This window comes from Telopea speciosissima, chromosome 2, assembly GCF_018873765.1.
Source record: "Telopea speciosissima isolate NSW1024214 ecotype Mountain lineage chromosome 2, Tspe_v1, whole genome shotgun sequence".
NCBI classification, from domain to species: Eukaryota; Viridiplantae; Streptophyta; class Magnoliopsida; order Proteales; family Proteaceae; genus Telopea; species Telopea speciosissima.
Genome location: NC_057917.1, coordinates 71,825,177 through 71,838,580, shown reverse-complemented (window position 1 = coordinate 71,838,580; position 13,404 = coordinate 71,825,177). Strand labels below are relative to the sequence as shown.

Below are 13,404 nucleotides of genomic sequence, written 5' to 3'. Positions count from 1 at the left end.
TCTCATCGGTTGCGGACATTATCCTCTCTAATGGCTGGACTCCCACTCCCTCCCCTCAACTTGCAGACATTTGGAATGCCCTTCCTTCTATTGTTAGAAGACCTGATGGTTCGGGAGATTTGACTACTTGGACTCCAACTTCTTCAGGCATTTTCAGATCCAAATCTGCTTGGAACCTCATAAGATCCAGGGATCCTATTGGCACAAGATTGTCTGGTTCAAAGGGCACATCCCTCGGCATAGCTTCTGTGTTTGGTGCGCTCTTACAAACTGCCTCCCAACTCAGTCCTTTCTCCTTCATTGGCAAAATCAGTGTCTCTCCAACCTGCTGTCTTTGTTGGAATGGCATTGAATCTGTAGAGCACCTATTTTTTGACTGCCCGTTCTCTTCCGCTATTTGGTATGGGGCTCTTCGCAAATATTGGCCTAGAAGAAGAAGAATTCTCCCTTTTCAAAGAGAATGGGTGTGGATTGAAATGACCTTCGGGGGGCAACTCCCTTTGTGATAGAATTGGAAAGCTTGCTTTTGGAGCTACTATTTCACATATTTGGATGGAGCGCAACATTGGGAGATGGAGTTCCAACTCTAGATCCTACAGGCAGATTTGGGACTCCATCTCCTTTGAAGTCAGAACTAAATCCCAACCCCCCTCTCCCTCTTCTTCCTGTGTTTCTTCCCCCTAGGAACAGGCATAATATTGCCTCCTGGGGCCACCCCTCTTGTATGTTATCCCCCCATTAGTTGGGTCTGCGTGCCCTTTGTTTTGTTGGTTTTTTTTCTCCTCTCCCCTCCTGTATTCTGGGGTTTCCTTGTATTTTCTCTTTATGGTAATGAATTTTTATTCACCCAAAAAAAAGACCAAGGACTGTGTGAAGAAGATTACAAGTTCTAAAAACACCTAGAGTAATAAACCAGACAGTACCTTTTTTTTTGTAGGCTGAATAAAAAAAAATTCATTACCAAAGGAAGAGAAGAGAGGGGGGGGGGGGGGGAGAGACAAACAACATACAACTTACAAGACTGCCTTTACAGAGGGAGGGAGGCAAGGTCTGCAAAAGAGAAGGGAAAGACCCCTCAAAACTAAAAACCCAAAAACATAACGATGATAATTTTTTAGGCTGTAAAATCAGAGTTTAAAACAAATCTGTTGAAAAGGAAAATGAAAAATAAAAAAATAGAACAAGTGGCTCCCCACAATATTTATCATTACTAGGGAGGTGTAAGCTTGCTTCTTATCCTTATTTAAGGCTTCTTGGGTGCAACTTGTAAGATGATTGATCTCATCAACAGTTGGCCTCTAAGAGCCTTGGGATATCCAGTGAGGATGGGAGGATGGCCTTGGAGAATACTCCCTTTAGTTGTCTAGAGAAGCCTTCAAAGAAAAGAAATTGAGTTAGGGCCTGCTCATTGAGTTATTCATTCATTGAAGGATTTATTTTTTCAACTCCAGTTCAGTTTAGATTCTTTTAAGCAGTCCATTAGAGGAGAGTAAGAGGTTGTGTTTTCTCCTGGTTTCTTCTTGCCTGTATAGTTTTTGTCCTCCTCCATCAGATTTTTCCAGCTCTTCTATTAAGAAGCCCCTATGACATCAGAAAGTGATTTGTTCCATTGGGATTATGTAACAAGAGGAAAGTAGAGAATTTTTTTTTTTTGGGCCAGTTCATTTCTTGCGTAGATACTTCTTTCTCTGGCATTTGGGGCTTCTCATCCCTTAAATCTCTACTTGAATAAAGAAATAAGATTACAAAACTACACTTATAGAGGTAAAATATGAAATTTAAAAAATAAAAAAAAGTGAGAACATGGATTGACTAGAAATCAAGGGAATACAAACCTGAAAGTTTCAGGGTCATTGGGATTTCCGAAAAGAGAATGTTTCCATTGGGGTCCATCTGTATCATTGAAGGATCTCACTACATCAACCTATACAGTTTTTGACAATGTTAGGAAACAATTAGCAGGATATCACTCTTCGAGGTAAGTCGAACAGTCCTCATGGTCGAGAATAAACACAGGAAAGAACATGGAAAATGCAGGCAGTTTGGATGACCTCATGTTTAGTGATTATATTTTCACCCAATGTCACGGTAAAAAAAGTAAGGATTGCAAGTGTAGAAACAACTATGACATTTTCTTCAACTGGAATATAGCAGTGAAACTATTCGTAATGTTCAGAGTACTACACAACAAGAAACAAAGAAGTTAAGCAATTTGAAAAAAAAATATGACGGTCAAACAAATGACGCAAGGTTGGAAAATAATGTAGTGTAGTGCTGAAGTAAATGCTTTTATATTTGTTATTTCATTTACTTAAGATATTATTCATAAATAAGCAAATACCCCCTATTTGAATCCAATAAAAATAGTTAAAAAATAAAATTCCAAAAAGATAAAAAGTCAACCCCCCAGTTCAAGAACAAAAATTGGATTTTTGGCAGTAGTTGAAAGCTTCAACTTTCTAATGCTGGGGTTTTTCTCAAATCTAAAAATTCTATAAGTTTTAATATGGTAAAAAATTGATAAAAACAAAAAATGCGGTAAAATATTCATTTGTTTTGATATCTAAAAAAAATTCTTCATTCAGAGCGATTTTGACAGCATTCGCGTAAACCAAATAAGGTTTGACCGGGATATAACTCCTTCAATATAAATCAGATTTAAGCAATCTTGGATTTTTTGGAAAGCTGGTTTTGTGGTCGACCAAATACAAAAAGTCTCATGTAAAAATAAAATCATTTGACCAGTCAAACTTCGTAGAGAACAAGAACATTTCTCTAAATCGAGAGCAGTTTAATTACTTATAGATAAGATCATATTTTCTATAAACAATATAAACCAAATGTGAGACTAGGTATACCATGACAATGACCAATTCCAAGAACAGTATAAACCAACTATCTATTTTGATTGTTTCAAACTTCCAATATCTTGTTTCTTCAGTTTTGTTGTTTTCTAGTTCTATGTTGATTTTTGATGACTTGATGCGACTTAATGTTGATTTTTGATGATTTGATGTGACTTAATGTGGATTTTTGATGACTTATGTGGCTTAATAATGTAATCCTAGATAGATGATAGATCTATTAGGAGCCAAGTAACCAGGGTCTGTTGAACTACTGGTTCAATGGGGGCAGAATTGAGGTTTTAGGTCAATTTTAGGGTTAGGGTTAAGTTAATAGGGATGGACCTTATATGGTAAAGCTAGGAAGGTTTGTAGGAGTCTAATCAACTAGGTTTTATAGGTTTTGGATGGGTAGAAGTAGGTTAGATGGATTTGGGCAGCAACTAGGAATAGGGTTTTGAAAGGGGGTAGATGAGGGAATCTAGGTGTTAACAAAACAGGAATTTCGTGAATGGCTTGAATGATCAATGAGATCAGTCAAACTCTCTATTTATAATAATAATAATAATAAAAGAGATTACAAAGGGAAACACTGTTCACGGCACTATTCACGATACTGTTCACGACACTGTTCACTTGAACAGTGTCACAGCCCAAATTACAATCCTACCCTTGTTCAAAAGTACATAAATAAAGCATAAATAAAAAACCCAAAATACCCTTATAATATCGGGTAACACATCTCAACACTCCCCCTCAAGTTGGGGCATAGATATCACACATGCCCAACTTGACTAGACTAGGATAAAACAACTTCCCACTCAACCCTTTGGTGAAGACATCAGCCAGTTGATCTCCAGACTTCACAAAAGGAATACAAATCTGCCCACTCTCTAACTTCTCCTTGATGAAGTGTCTGTCAATCTCCACATGTTTGGTACGGTCATGCTGCACTGGATTGTGGGCAATGCTAATTGCTGCTTTGTTGTCACAGTACAACATCATTGGAAGATGAACAGAACCACGAATATCAGGGAGTAAACTCTGAAGCCACAGTAACTCACATATGCCTTGGATCCATAGCACGGAATTCAGCTTCAGCACTAGATCTTGCCACAACATTTTGCTTTTTACTCCGCCATGTGACTAGATTTCCTCCAACAAAAGTACAATAGCCGGAGGTAGATTTCCTGTCGGGGTTACCACCCCGATCAAGATCTCTGTAAGCCTCAATGCAAAGATGGTCATGAGGAGACAAAAGGATCCCCTTTCCTGGAGCCGACTTCAAGTAATGGAGAATACGAAGAACAGCAGCCATGTGAGTGGAATAAGGATCATGCATGAACTGGCTCACAAGACTCACAGCAATGGCAATATCTGGTCTGGTGTGGGAGAGATAAATTAGCTTGCCCACCAATCGTTGATATCTGCCCGTATCAACAGGTTCACCCTCCTTCTCTTGCAGACGAGTAGTAGCTTCCAAGGGAGTGTCACAAGGATGACAACCAAGCAAACCAGTCTCTGATAGTAAATCTAGAACATACTTTCTCTGGGAGAGAAAGATGCCTTTTGGAGAACGGGCAACTTCAATCCCAAGAAAATATCTTAGCTGTCCTAGATCTTTTATGTCAAATTCCCGTCCCAAGAAAGCCTTCAGGTGAGAAACTTCATTTGTATCATTACCAGTCACAACTATGTCATCAACATAAACTATGAGAAGAGTGACCTTTTCTCCCTTTCGCTTGATGAATAGATTGTGATCAGCATGACTTTGTTTGTATCCACAGGAGACCATGGCTTTATGAAACCTACCAAACCATGCCCGTGGAGATTGCTTCAACCCATAGAGTGCCCTTTTGAGCCTACAAACTTTCCCATGGGTCTTGTCAGAGGAAAAACCCGGAGGAACATCCATATAAACCTCCTCTTCCAACTCCCTATAAAGAAATGCATTTTTTACATCCAACTGCTGTAGGTCCCAGCCAAAGTTGACAGCACAAGACAGTAAGACCCGGACAATGTTCAACTTTGCAACAGGGGCAAATGTCTCCTGGTAGTCGATCCCATAAGTCTGAGTGAAGCCTCTGGCCACAAGCCTGGCTTTATATCTATCCACTGTTCCATCTGGCTTCTGCTTGACAACAAATACCCATTTGCACCCGACTGGTTTCTTACCCGAAGGAAGAACAACTAGCTCCCATGTCTCATTTTTAAGTAAGGCCGTGTCATTTCTTCCATCATGGCTGCTTTCCACTTTGGATCTGCAATCGCCTCCTGCCATTTTTGAGGAATAGAAACAGAGGAAAGAGAAGAAACAAATGCACGATAGGAAGGAGATAAAGCATCATAGGAAACAACATTGGAGATGGGGTGTTGGGTGCATGACCTAACGCCTTTACGAACAACGATAGGTAAGTCAAGGGAAGGATCCTTACCAGATGATGTAGTAGGGTCTGGATCTGGATCAAGTGCAGACAATTGTGGAGGTGGTATGGTGGTGGTGGTAGTCTCAACTTGTCCTGTGCGCTCCCGGATATATACCTTATCAACAGGGATTTGATTGACTGGTCTACGCTCCCCCTGAATAGGAGCCACTATAGGAGCTGAAGTTACAGAGGGCTCCCCCAGAATAGAATCAGGAAGAATAGCAGACACATCTTCAAAACCCTGATCCTACTCCCCCTGAAGAGGTGTCTGGGAATAATATGACAAGGACTCATGGAAGACAATATCCATGGAGACAAAAGTACGACGAGAAGGTGGATGGTAACACTTGTATCCTTTCTGGGTCGCAGAATAGCCCAGAAAAATACACCGAATGCTCCGTGGATTAAATTTCCCATGAGGATGATGATTGCGGACATAGCCAACACAACCAAAAACTTTGGGGGGAACCACAAAGGAGGAGGAACCCTGGAGGAGATCAACGGGGGAACGACCATCAAGGACACGGGTAGGCACACGGTTGATGAGATAAGCAGCGGTAAGAATGGCATCAACCCAGTAGTGAGAAGGAACCTGCCATGCAAACATAATGGCCCGGGCGACCTCAAGGAGATGTCTATTTTTCCTTTCAGCAACCCCATTCTGGGCAGGTGTGTCAACACAGCTAGTCTGATGGACAATACCATGTGCAGCCAAATAAAGTTGGAACTGACCCTCCATGTACTCTCTACCATTATCACTGCGTAAAATGCGCAAGGTGGCATTGAATTGGGTCTGAACCATAGGATGAAATAACTGAAAACAGCGGAAGACCTCACTTTTATGGCTCATCATGTACACCCAAGTGGCACGAGTATAACAATCAATAAACGAGACAAACCATCGATGACCAGAAAGGGAAGTACAACGGCCAGGGCCTCACACATCAGAATGAACCAAAGTAAAAGGAAACTCACTTCTTTTATTTAATGAAGAATAACTGGAACGAGTCTGTTTGGCCAAAACACAAGCCTCACATAAAAACTCATTCCTATTACAATGCTTAATCAAGCTCGGAAACAAAAGAGACAAAGTACTAAGGGATGGATGATCAAGTCGGCAGTGCAGAGATGAAGGTCGTGGGACGAGGTGGATCAGAAATGATGAGTCAGAGAGGAAGCCGAATGCAAAGTAGAAGGCTCGACCCGGGTCAAGTAAGTAGAGACCACCCCGCATCTTACCACCCCCAATCGTACGCCCCGTCTCCAGATCTTGTATGACACAATGAGAAGGGAAAAAAGTCAGTTTGCAGTTCAGATCTCTAGTGAGACTACTAATAGAGAGAAGGTTGGTAGAAAAGGACGGAACATGCAAAACAGATTTTAATGAAAGGGTAGGGGAGCAGCGTATGGAACCCTTCCCATTAATAGGAGAAAGGGAACCATTAGCTACTCGAACACTGTCTTTGCAAGAAGATGGAGAATAAAGATGAAATACATGGGAGGAGCCAGTCATGTGGTCAGTGGCACCGGAATCTATAATCCAAGGACTGGATACAGCCGATGCACACAGACTACTGACTGGAGTACTTGAGGCAAAATTAGAACCAGGAGGGGCAGCAGGTGTAGATGCCGTAGTGGAGGCAGCGGAAGAGGCCTGTAGCTTGCGACGGAAAGCTAGGAGCTCATCCTGAGTAAGCCCAATGTCAGATGAAGGGGCAGCAGCAGCAGGAGTAGGAGAATCAGCCATATGAGCCTTGGGCTTAAACTTCCCACAGGCTTTCTTTTCGTCAAAATCAGCAGGCTTCCCATGGAGTTTCCAGCATTGAGCCTTAGTATGATAGAGCCTGTTGCAGTGTTCACACTTGACAGGACCTTTAGGGACAACAGTACCACCATCAGTAGTGGTAAGAGAAGGAGTACTGGAAGCAACTTGCAAGGCGGAGCGATCAACAGTAGAGGAATGCAGCATAGCAGCCCGACGAGATTCCCCATTATGAACCAAGGCAAAGGCCTGTTCTAGGGATGGAAAAGGGGATTGCCCAAGTACTTGCACCCGAATAGGATCAAACTCCATATTTAGTCCAGCCAAAAAATCATAGGCACGTATTTTGTCAACGTGTTTGCGATAGGCAGCCGATCGATGTGATGAGAGGGCTGATAGTCGGAGTAATGATCCAATTGCTTGTCACATGTTCTTGAGGGCAGCATAGTATTTGGAGACAGAGAGCTCCTGTTGGGTAGTGGCATTAGCCTTCTTTCTAATCTCATAGACCTGTGCATCATTCCCCGTGCGACCATAAGTCTCTTTGGCACCATTCCAGATAGTATGGGCAGTGTCCAGTAGAAGAAAATTGTCTGAGATATCCCCTTGCATAGAATGGATCAAGTAGGACATCACCATCGCATCATTCGATAACCACCTGTTGAGCTGAGAACCCTCTTCCACTAGTTTAGTTGTTGTCCCAAGAAGATGGCTAGTGAGGCCACGGCCAGCTACTGTCAAATCGGTAGACCGAGACCACTTCAGGTAGTTAGAGCCATCAAGTTTGATTGGGGCAGCAAGGGGAAGAAAATCAGTCCGGGGCTGGCCATCAATGCCAGAAGAGGCTGAAGAAGAATCTGAACCAGTCATTGCAGCAGGTAACCAATCTTCAATGAAGCAGCAAACAGCCAAAAAATATCCAAAAAAATTCTGGAATTGACCCCCAATAGAAAAGGGCTGTATTGGAGCAAAAAATCTCAGATATGTAGGCTGGGAATGATGTCGAATGAAGGCAGCAAAGGTGCCAATCAGATGCAGCAGGAACCAGCAGCCCAACCCCAAGATCGATTAATGTCAGGGTTTTGAAAAAAACCCTGAGAAGAGAGATCGATAAGGGGCTGGGGTCTTCAACCAATCTGATGAAGTGAATAGGGGCTGAGAACAATATCAAATAAAGATCCCACAATAGAAGATGCAGCCGAAACAGATGTAGAGGCTTGATCTCCAAAAAAATAGGAATCTTCAAATAGCAGACAGTGCTTCAGCTCCACTCGATCCAAAAAAGAGGCATAAAAAAGGAGGTATATTGGGGCAGCAGCTAGATCATTACGATCACCTCAGTAGTGCTGCCCTAATGGGAGAAGAAGAACCAAAAGAAAGGAAGAAAGAAGAAGGGAAGAAGCTCGATGGAGGGAAGGAGAAAAAAATCGAAGGGAGGGAGGTGGGTTTTGAAAACCTAGATCAGAGTGTATTTGGCTCTGATGCCATGTTAACAAAACAGGAATTTCGTGAATGGCTTGAATGATCAATGAGATCAGTCAAACTCTCTATTTATAATAATAATAATAAAAGAGATTACAAAGGGAAACACTGTTCACGGCACTATTCACGATACTGTTCACGACACTGTTCACGTGAACAGTGTCACAGCCCAAATTACAATCCTACCCTTGTTCAAAAGTACATAAATAAAGCATAAATAAAAAACCCAAAATACCCTTATAATATCGGGTAACACATCTCAACACTAGGGTTATGATAACAGGAAATCAGGTGGTTGAATGGACTTAATATTCAGGTTGAGTGTGAGCAGGGTGGAGGGGAATATATGCTGAAAGTTACGGCTAAATCAGATGGTTAAATCTGGAGTTATGGAGTCAATGCAAACTCCATTGTTCAGCTTACAGCCCAAGATGGTTCTATTGTCTCTACAGTTAAAAGATATTAAAGACTTGGTAGTTCAGCATTTCAAGGGAATCTTCAGCAGCTCTCAGATGATCTCTCCTTCCATCCCGAATGGCTTGCTCAACAAGTTCATTCCTCCGACTCTCCTTGACTCTTTGAGCTCCATTCCTAAAGAAGATGAGATTGTGGCTGCCATCCACTCTCTTAAGGTGTTGGGAGATCCTGGTCCTGATGGGTTCAGTATGGGTTTCTTCTTAGGTGCTTGGGACATCATCAAATTGGATCTTATTGCTGCCATTGTCAGCTTCTTCTTCAACCCTTATTAGGTCAAAGGTATCAATCATACTTTTCTTTGTCTCATCCCCAAAAAGAATGGTGCATCTGCTATGAATGATTTCAGGCCCATTGCTCTCTGCAATCTCCTATACAAATTCATTGCCAAGATTCTTGCTAGGCGGCTCAAAAGTGTAGTGTATCTCCTTGTCAGTGACAACCAATCGGCTTTCATCCCAAGAAGACACATCTCGGACAACATTCTTATTTGTCATGACATTGTCAGAGGGTTTGACAGGAAAAATCATTCCCCCGCAGTCAACCTGAAGATTGACATCCATAAGGCCTTTGATTCTTTAAGGTGGGACTTCATTAGTCAGGTGATGACCAAGATGGGATTCCCTTTTATCTTTGTCAACTGGGTTCAGGCTTGCATCTCTTCCCGAAAGTTTTCAGTGCTAGTTAATGGCAGCTCGGCAGGTTACTTTGAAGCCTCTGTGGGAATTAGGCAAGGCTGCCCTCTCTCCCCTTATTTGCTCACTTTGGCCTTGGAAGCACTCTCCAGGGAAATCCAAATTTGCACAGATCAGCAGCTTATTACGCCTTTGCCTAAGTGTAAAGCTCTCAAGTTAACTCACTTGGCCTTTGCGGATGACCTGGTGATCTTCTCAAAGGCTTCCATTGACTCTCTGGAATCTATTATGCTCTGTTTGCAGCACTTTCATGAGTTATCGGGCCTCCGCATCAACCCTTCAAAGTCTCTCCTGTTTTTTGCTAGGGTATCGGAGCTGGACAAGGTTTCTTTTCTAGAGAAATCTGGCTTCTATGAAGGTCAATTGCTTGTTAAGTATTTGGGTCTTCCTTTGATCCCTGCTAGGCTTTCAGCCCACCACTGTACCCCGATGCTTGATCTCATTCGGAAAAGGCTTCAGTTATGGAAAGGCAAGCTTCTCTCTTATGCTAGCAGGTTGGTTCTTATTAGATCACTCTTAGAATCTTCTTATATCTACTGGTCTGGCATCTATGGGCTGCCTCAAGCTACTATTAAGTCCTTGAAATCTCTTTTGGCTTCATTTCTTTGGAAGGGTAATGATTCTTCCAGATACCTTCATCCTCTTAACTGGGCTGCTGTGTGTCTGCCGAAGAAAGAGGGTGGCCTGGGCATTAGAAGAATCAAAGATGTGAACTCGGCTGGTATCTTCAAGTTAATCTGGAAGATTGCTTCAAAGCATAAGAGCATTTGGGTTGATTGGATCTACTCGGGACCCCTTCGGCAGGATTCCATTTGGACAACTTCCCCGTTGTCTGATCCTTCTTGGGTCTGGCGCAAAATCTTAGGCTCCCGTCACTTGGTCATTCATGTCATCAAATCTCAGATTGGGGATGGTCTCTCTTCCTATCTTTGGCTGGATCATTGGCAACCAAAGGGGATCCTCCTCCCCTTGATTACCCCTCGGATCATTTATGCTTCAGGTCTCCACAGGCTCTCTTTGGTAGCTGACATCTTAGATCAGTCTGGCTGGTCTCCTCCTCCTACTTCCTTTCCGGATCTTGCCCTCATCTGGAATGACCTTCCCTCCATACTCAGAAGGCCTTTGGGCAGGTGTGACTATGTAAATTGGTTGGCAAACAATACTTCTCTCTTCTCCTCAAAATCAGCTTGGGATCTCATTCGGCTTAAGGGTCCTCTAGCCCCCTGGAGAAAGCTTCTTTGCTTCAAACATCACATCCCTAGGCACTGCTTCACCGCTTGGAGGATCTTCAACAACTGTCTTCCAACTCAGGCCTTCCTTCTGCATCGCCACATCCTTGTCTCCCCCTATTGCTGCCTCTGCTGGAACAATGTGGAAGACATTGATCACCTATTCTTTGAGTGCCCTACAGCGGCAGCGATCTGGAAAGGCATCTTACTCAAATGTTGGCCAGTCTCTAGAAGAATTCTTCCTTTCTCCCGTGAATGGATTTGGATCGACATGACCTTTGCGGGACCCTCTATATGTGATACTGTTGGAAAGCTTGCTTTTTGTGCAACTATGAACCATATTTGGATGGAGCGTAATATTAGGAAATGGACCTCCAACTCTAGGTCTTATCAGCAAATTTGGGATTCCATTTCCTTTGAAATTAAGGCGAAACCATTGTCAGCTCCTCCCTCCTTTTGTCCCGATACCCCAAGGAACAGGCTTATTGTTGTCTCCTGGGGTCTCTCTTGTTTCTATTGGCCCTCAGAGTTGATGCTTTGGCCTCTTATTTTTTGTTTTGTTGCTCCTCTTCGGGGGCCCTGTAATTCTTTTTTCCTCTTTGGTAATAAATTTCTTATTCAGCAAAAAAAAAAAGATTGGCCATTGTATCAGTTGGATGTGAAGAACGCTTTCCTCCACGGTGATCTAGAAGAGGAAGTGTACATGTAGACTTCACCTGGCTTGAAGTGTCCCTCAGCTAAAGGGAAAGTGTGCCTGCTCAAGAAGGCACTATATGGTCTCAAGCAGTCCTTGAAGTCTTGGTTTGAGAGGTTTAGACAGGCCATTTTGAAAAATGGGTATTCCCAGAGCCAAGCTGACCACACTTTATTTACCCGGTGAGGTAATGGTACCATCACAGCCCTTATTGTCTATGTTGATGATATTGTAATGATTGGAAATGATATAGTTGAGATAAATAGGCTGAAGACCTACTTGGCTCAACAGTTTGAGATTAAAGATTTGGGACGTTTAAAGTACTTCTTGGGTATTGAAATGTCAAGGTCTAAGAAGGGAATAAATATATGTCAAAGGAAGTTTGTCCTAGACTAGTTGAAAGAGACAGGGATGTTGGGTTGCAAACCAGCAAACTCTCCTATTGATCAGAATCATAAGCTAGGAGAAGACTGTGGACCTTCCCTTGTTGATGCAGGGAAATACCAGAGGCTTGTAGGGAAATTGATCTCTCTCTCTTTGACTCGCCCAGATATCACCTATGCAGTTGGGGTGATGAGTTAGTTTATGCATGCCCCCAAGAGTGGGCACTTGGATGTTGTTTACCAGATCCTCAGATACTTGAAGTCCTCTCCAGGAAAAGGTCTTCTCTATGCCAAGAACAATCATTTGAGTTCTATATGCCAAGAACAATCATTTGAGAATTGAAGGCTACACTGATGTTGATTGGGCTGGTTCAGTTTCTGACAGACGATCTACATCTGGCTATTGTACTTTTGTGGGTGGTAATATGCTCACATGGAGGAGCAAAAAACAACCAGTTGTGGCTCGGTCAAGTGCAGAGGCAGAATTTAGAGCTATGGCTCATGGAGTATGTGAACTCCTATGGTTGAAACGGCTGGTCCAACAGTTGGGATTTGATACTGAGGCACCTATGAGACTCTATTGTGATAACAAGGCTGCCATTAGTATAGCATACAACCCTGTGCAACATGACTGAACAAAGCACATTGAAGTTGATAGACACTTCATCAAAGAAAAGATTAACTCTGGGTACATTTGTACTCCCTTTGTGAAGACCGGTGATCAATTGGCAGACATCTTCACCAAAGGACTCATTCCTCATCAGTTCAATGCTCTTCTATGCAAGCTGGGAATGTACGACATTTATTCTCCAGCTTGAGGGGGGGTGTTAGAGTTTATGTTTTAGGGGTATTTCTGTGACTGGCCATTGTATTGTGCCTTAAGTTGTATTTTGTCTCTTGTTTCTTATTTTTCCCTTTACCTCCCTAGGGAGCTGTTTGTAATTCCAGCAGTTGATTAATGAAGAATATAGGGGAGAGAAATCAATTCTCTCTCCCATATGGTTGTGTTCATTTCTCCTCTTGTCCTTCTCTCTTCTTCTCTTCTCCTCCTTCTCTTCTCTCTTCTCAGCCTCTACCTTCTTACTTCTAGTCTTGAATCAATCCTAGCTCATTTCTAACTTTAAGACCATCAGCCTGAGCCAGAATCCAATTTTCTACCAGGACCTCTGTATATGACTGGGTTTTAATCTGATTAACTGGACCCAACAGTTTTAGCTACTTTTGGAAGTTCATGTCACAACTCACAAAAACCATTATAATTGAGCTTAATAAATGCACTAATACAATTATAACTGAATTTATTGATATGCTAAAAGCACCTTTCATAATATCAGAACTAAAAACTTATATAACTCATAACAATAACCATCTGAGCTAATGCTTAGTTTATAGGATAAATAAACTTGTTATCTAATA

General features: G+C 42.3%; 1 protein-coding gene across 1 annotated transcript in view; it reads right to left on the bottom strand.

Annotated features, from left to right (window-relative positions):
- LOC122652610 overlaps positions 1–13,404 on the bottom strand; it is a 217,515-nt gene that overhangs the window by 37,122 nt on the left and 166,989 nt on the right. Inside the window, exon 31 of the mRNA XM_043846393.1 lies at positions 1,836–1,924. Coding sequence (XP_043702328.1) covers positions 1,836–1,924 — 89 coding nt within the window. The remainder of the gene's footprint in view (positions 1–1,835; positions 1,925–13,404) is intronic.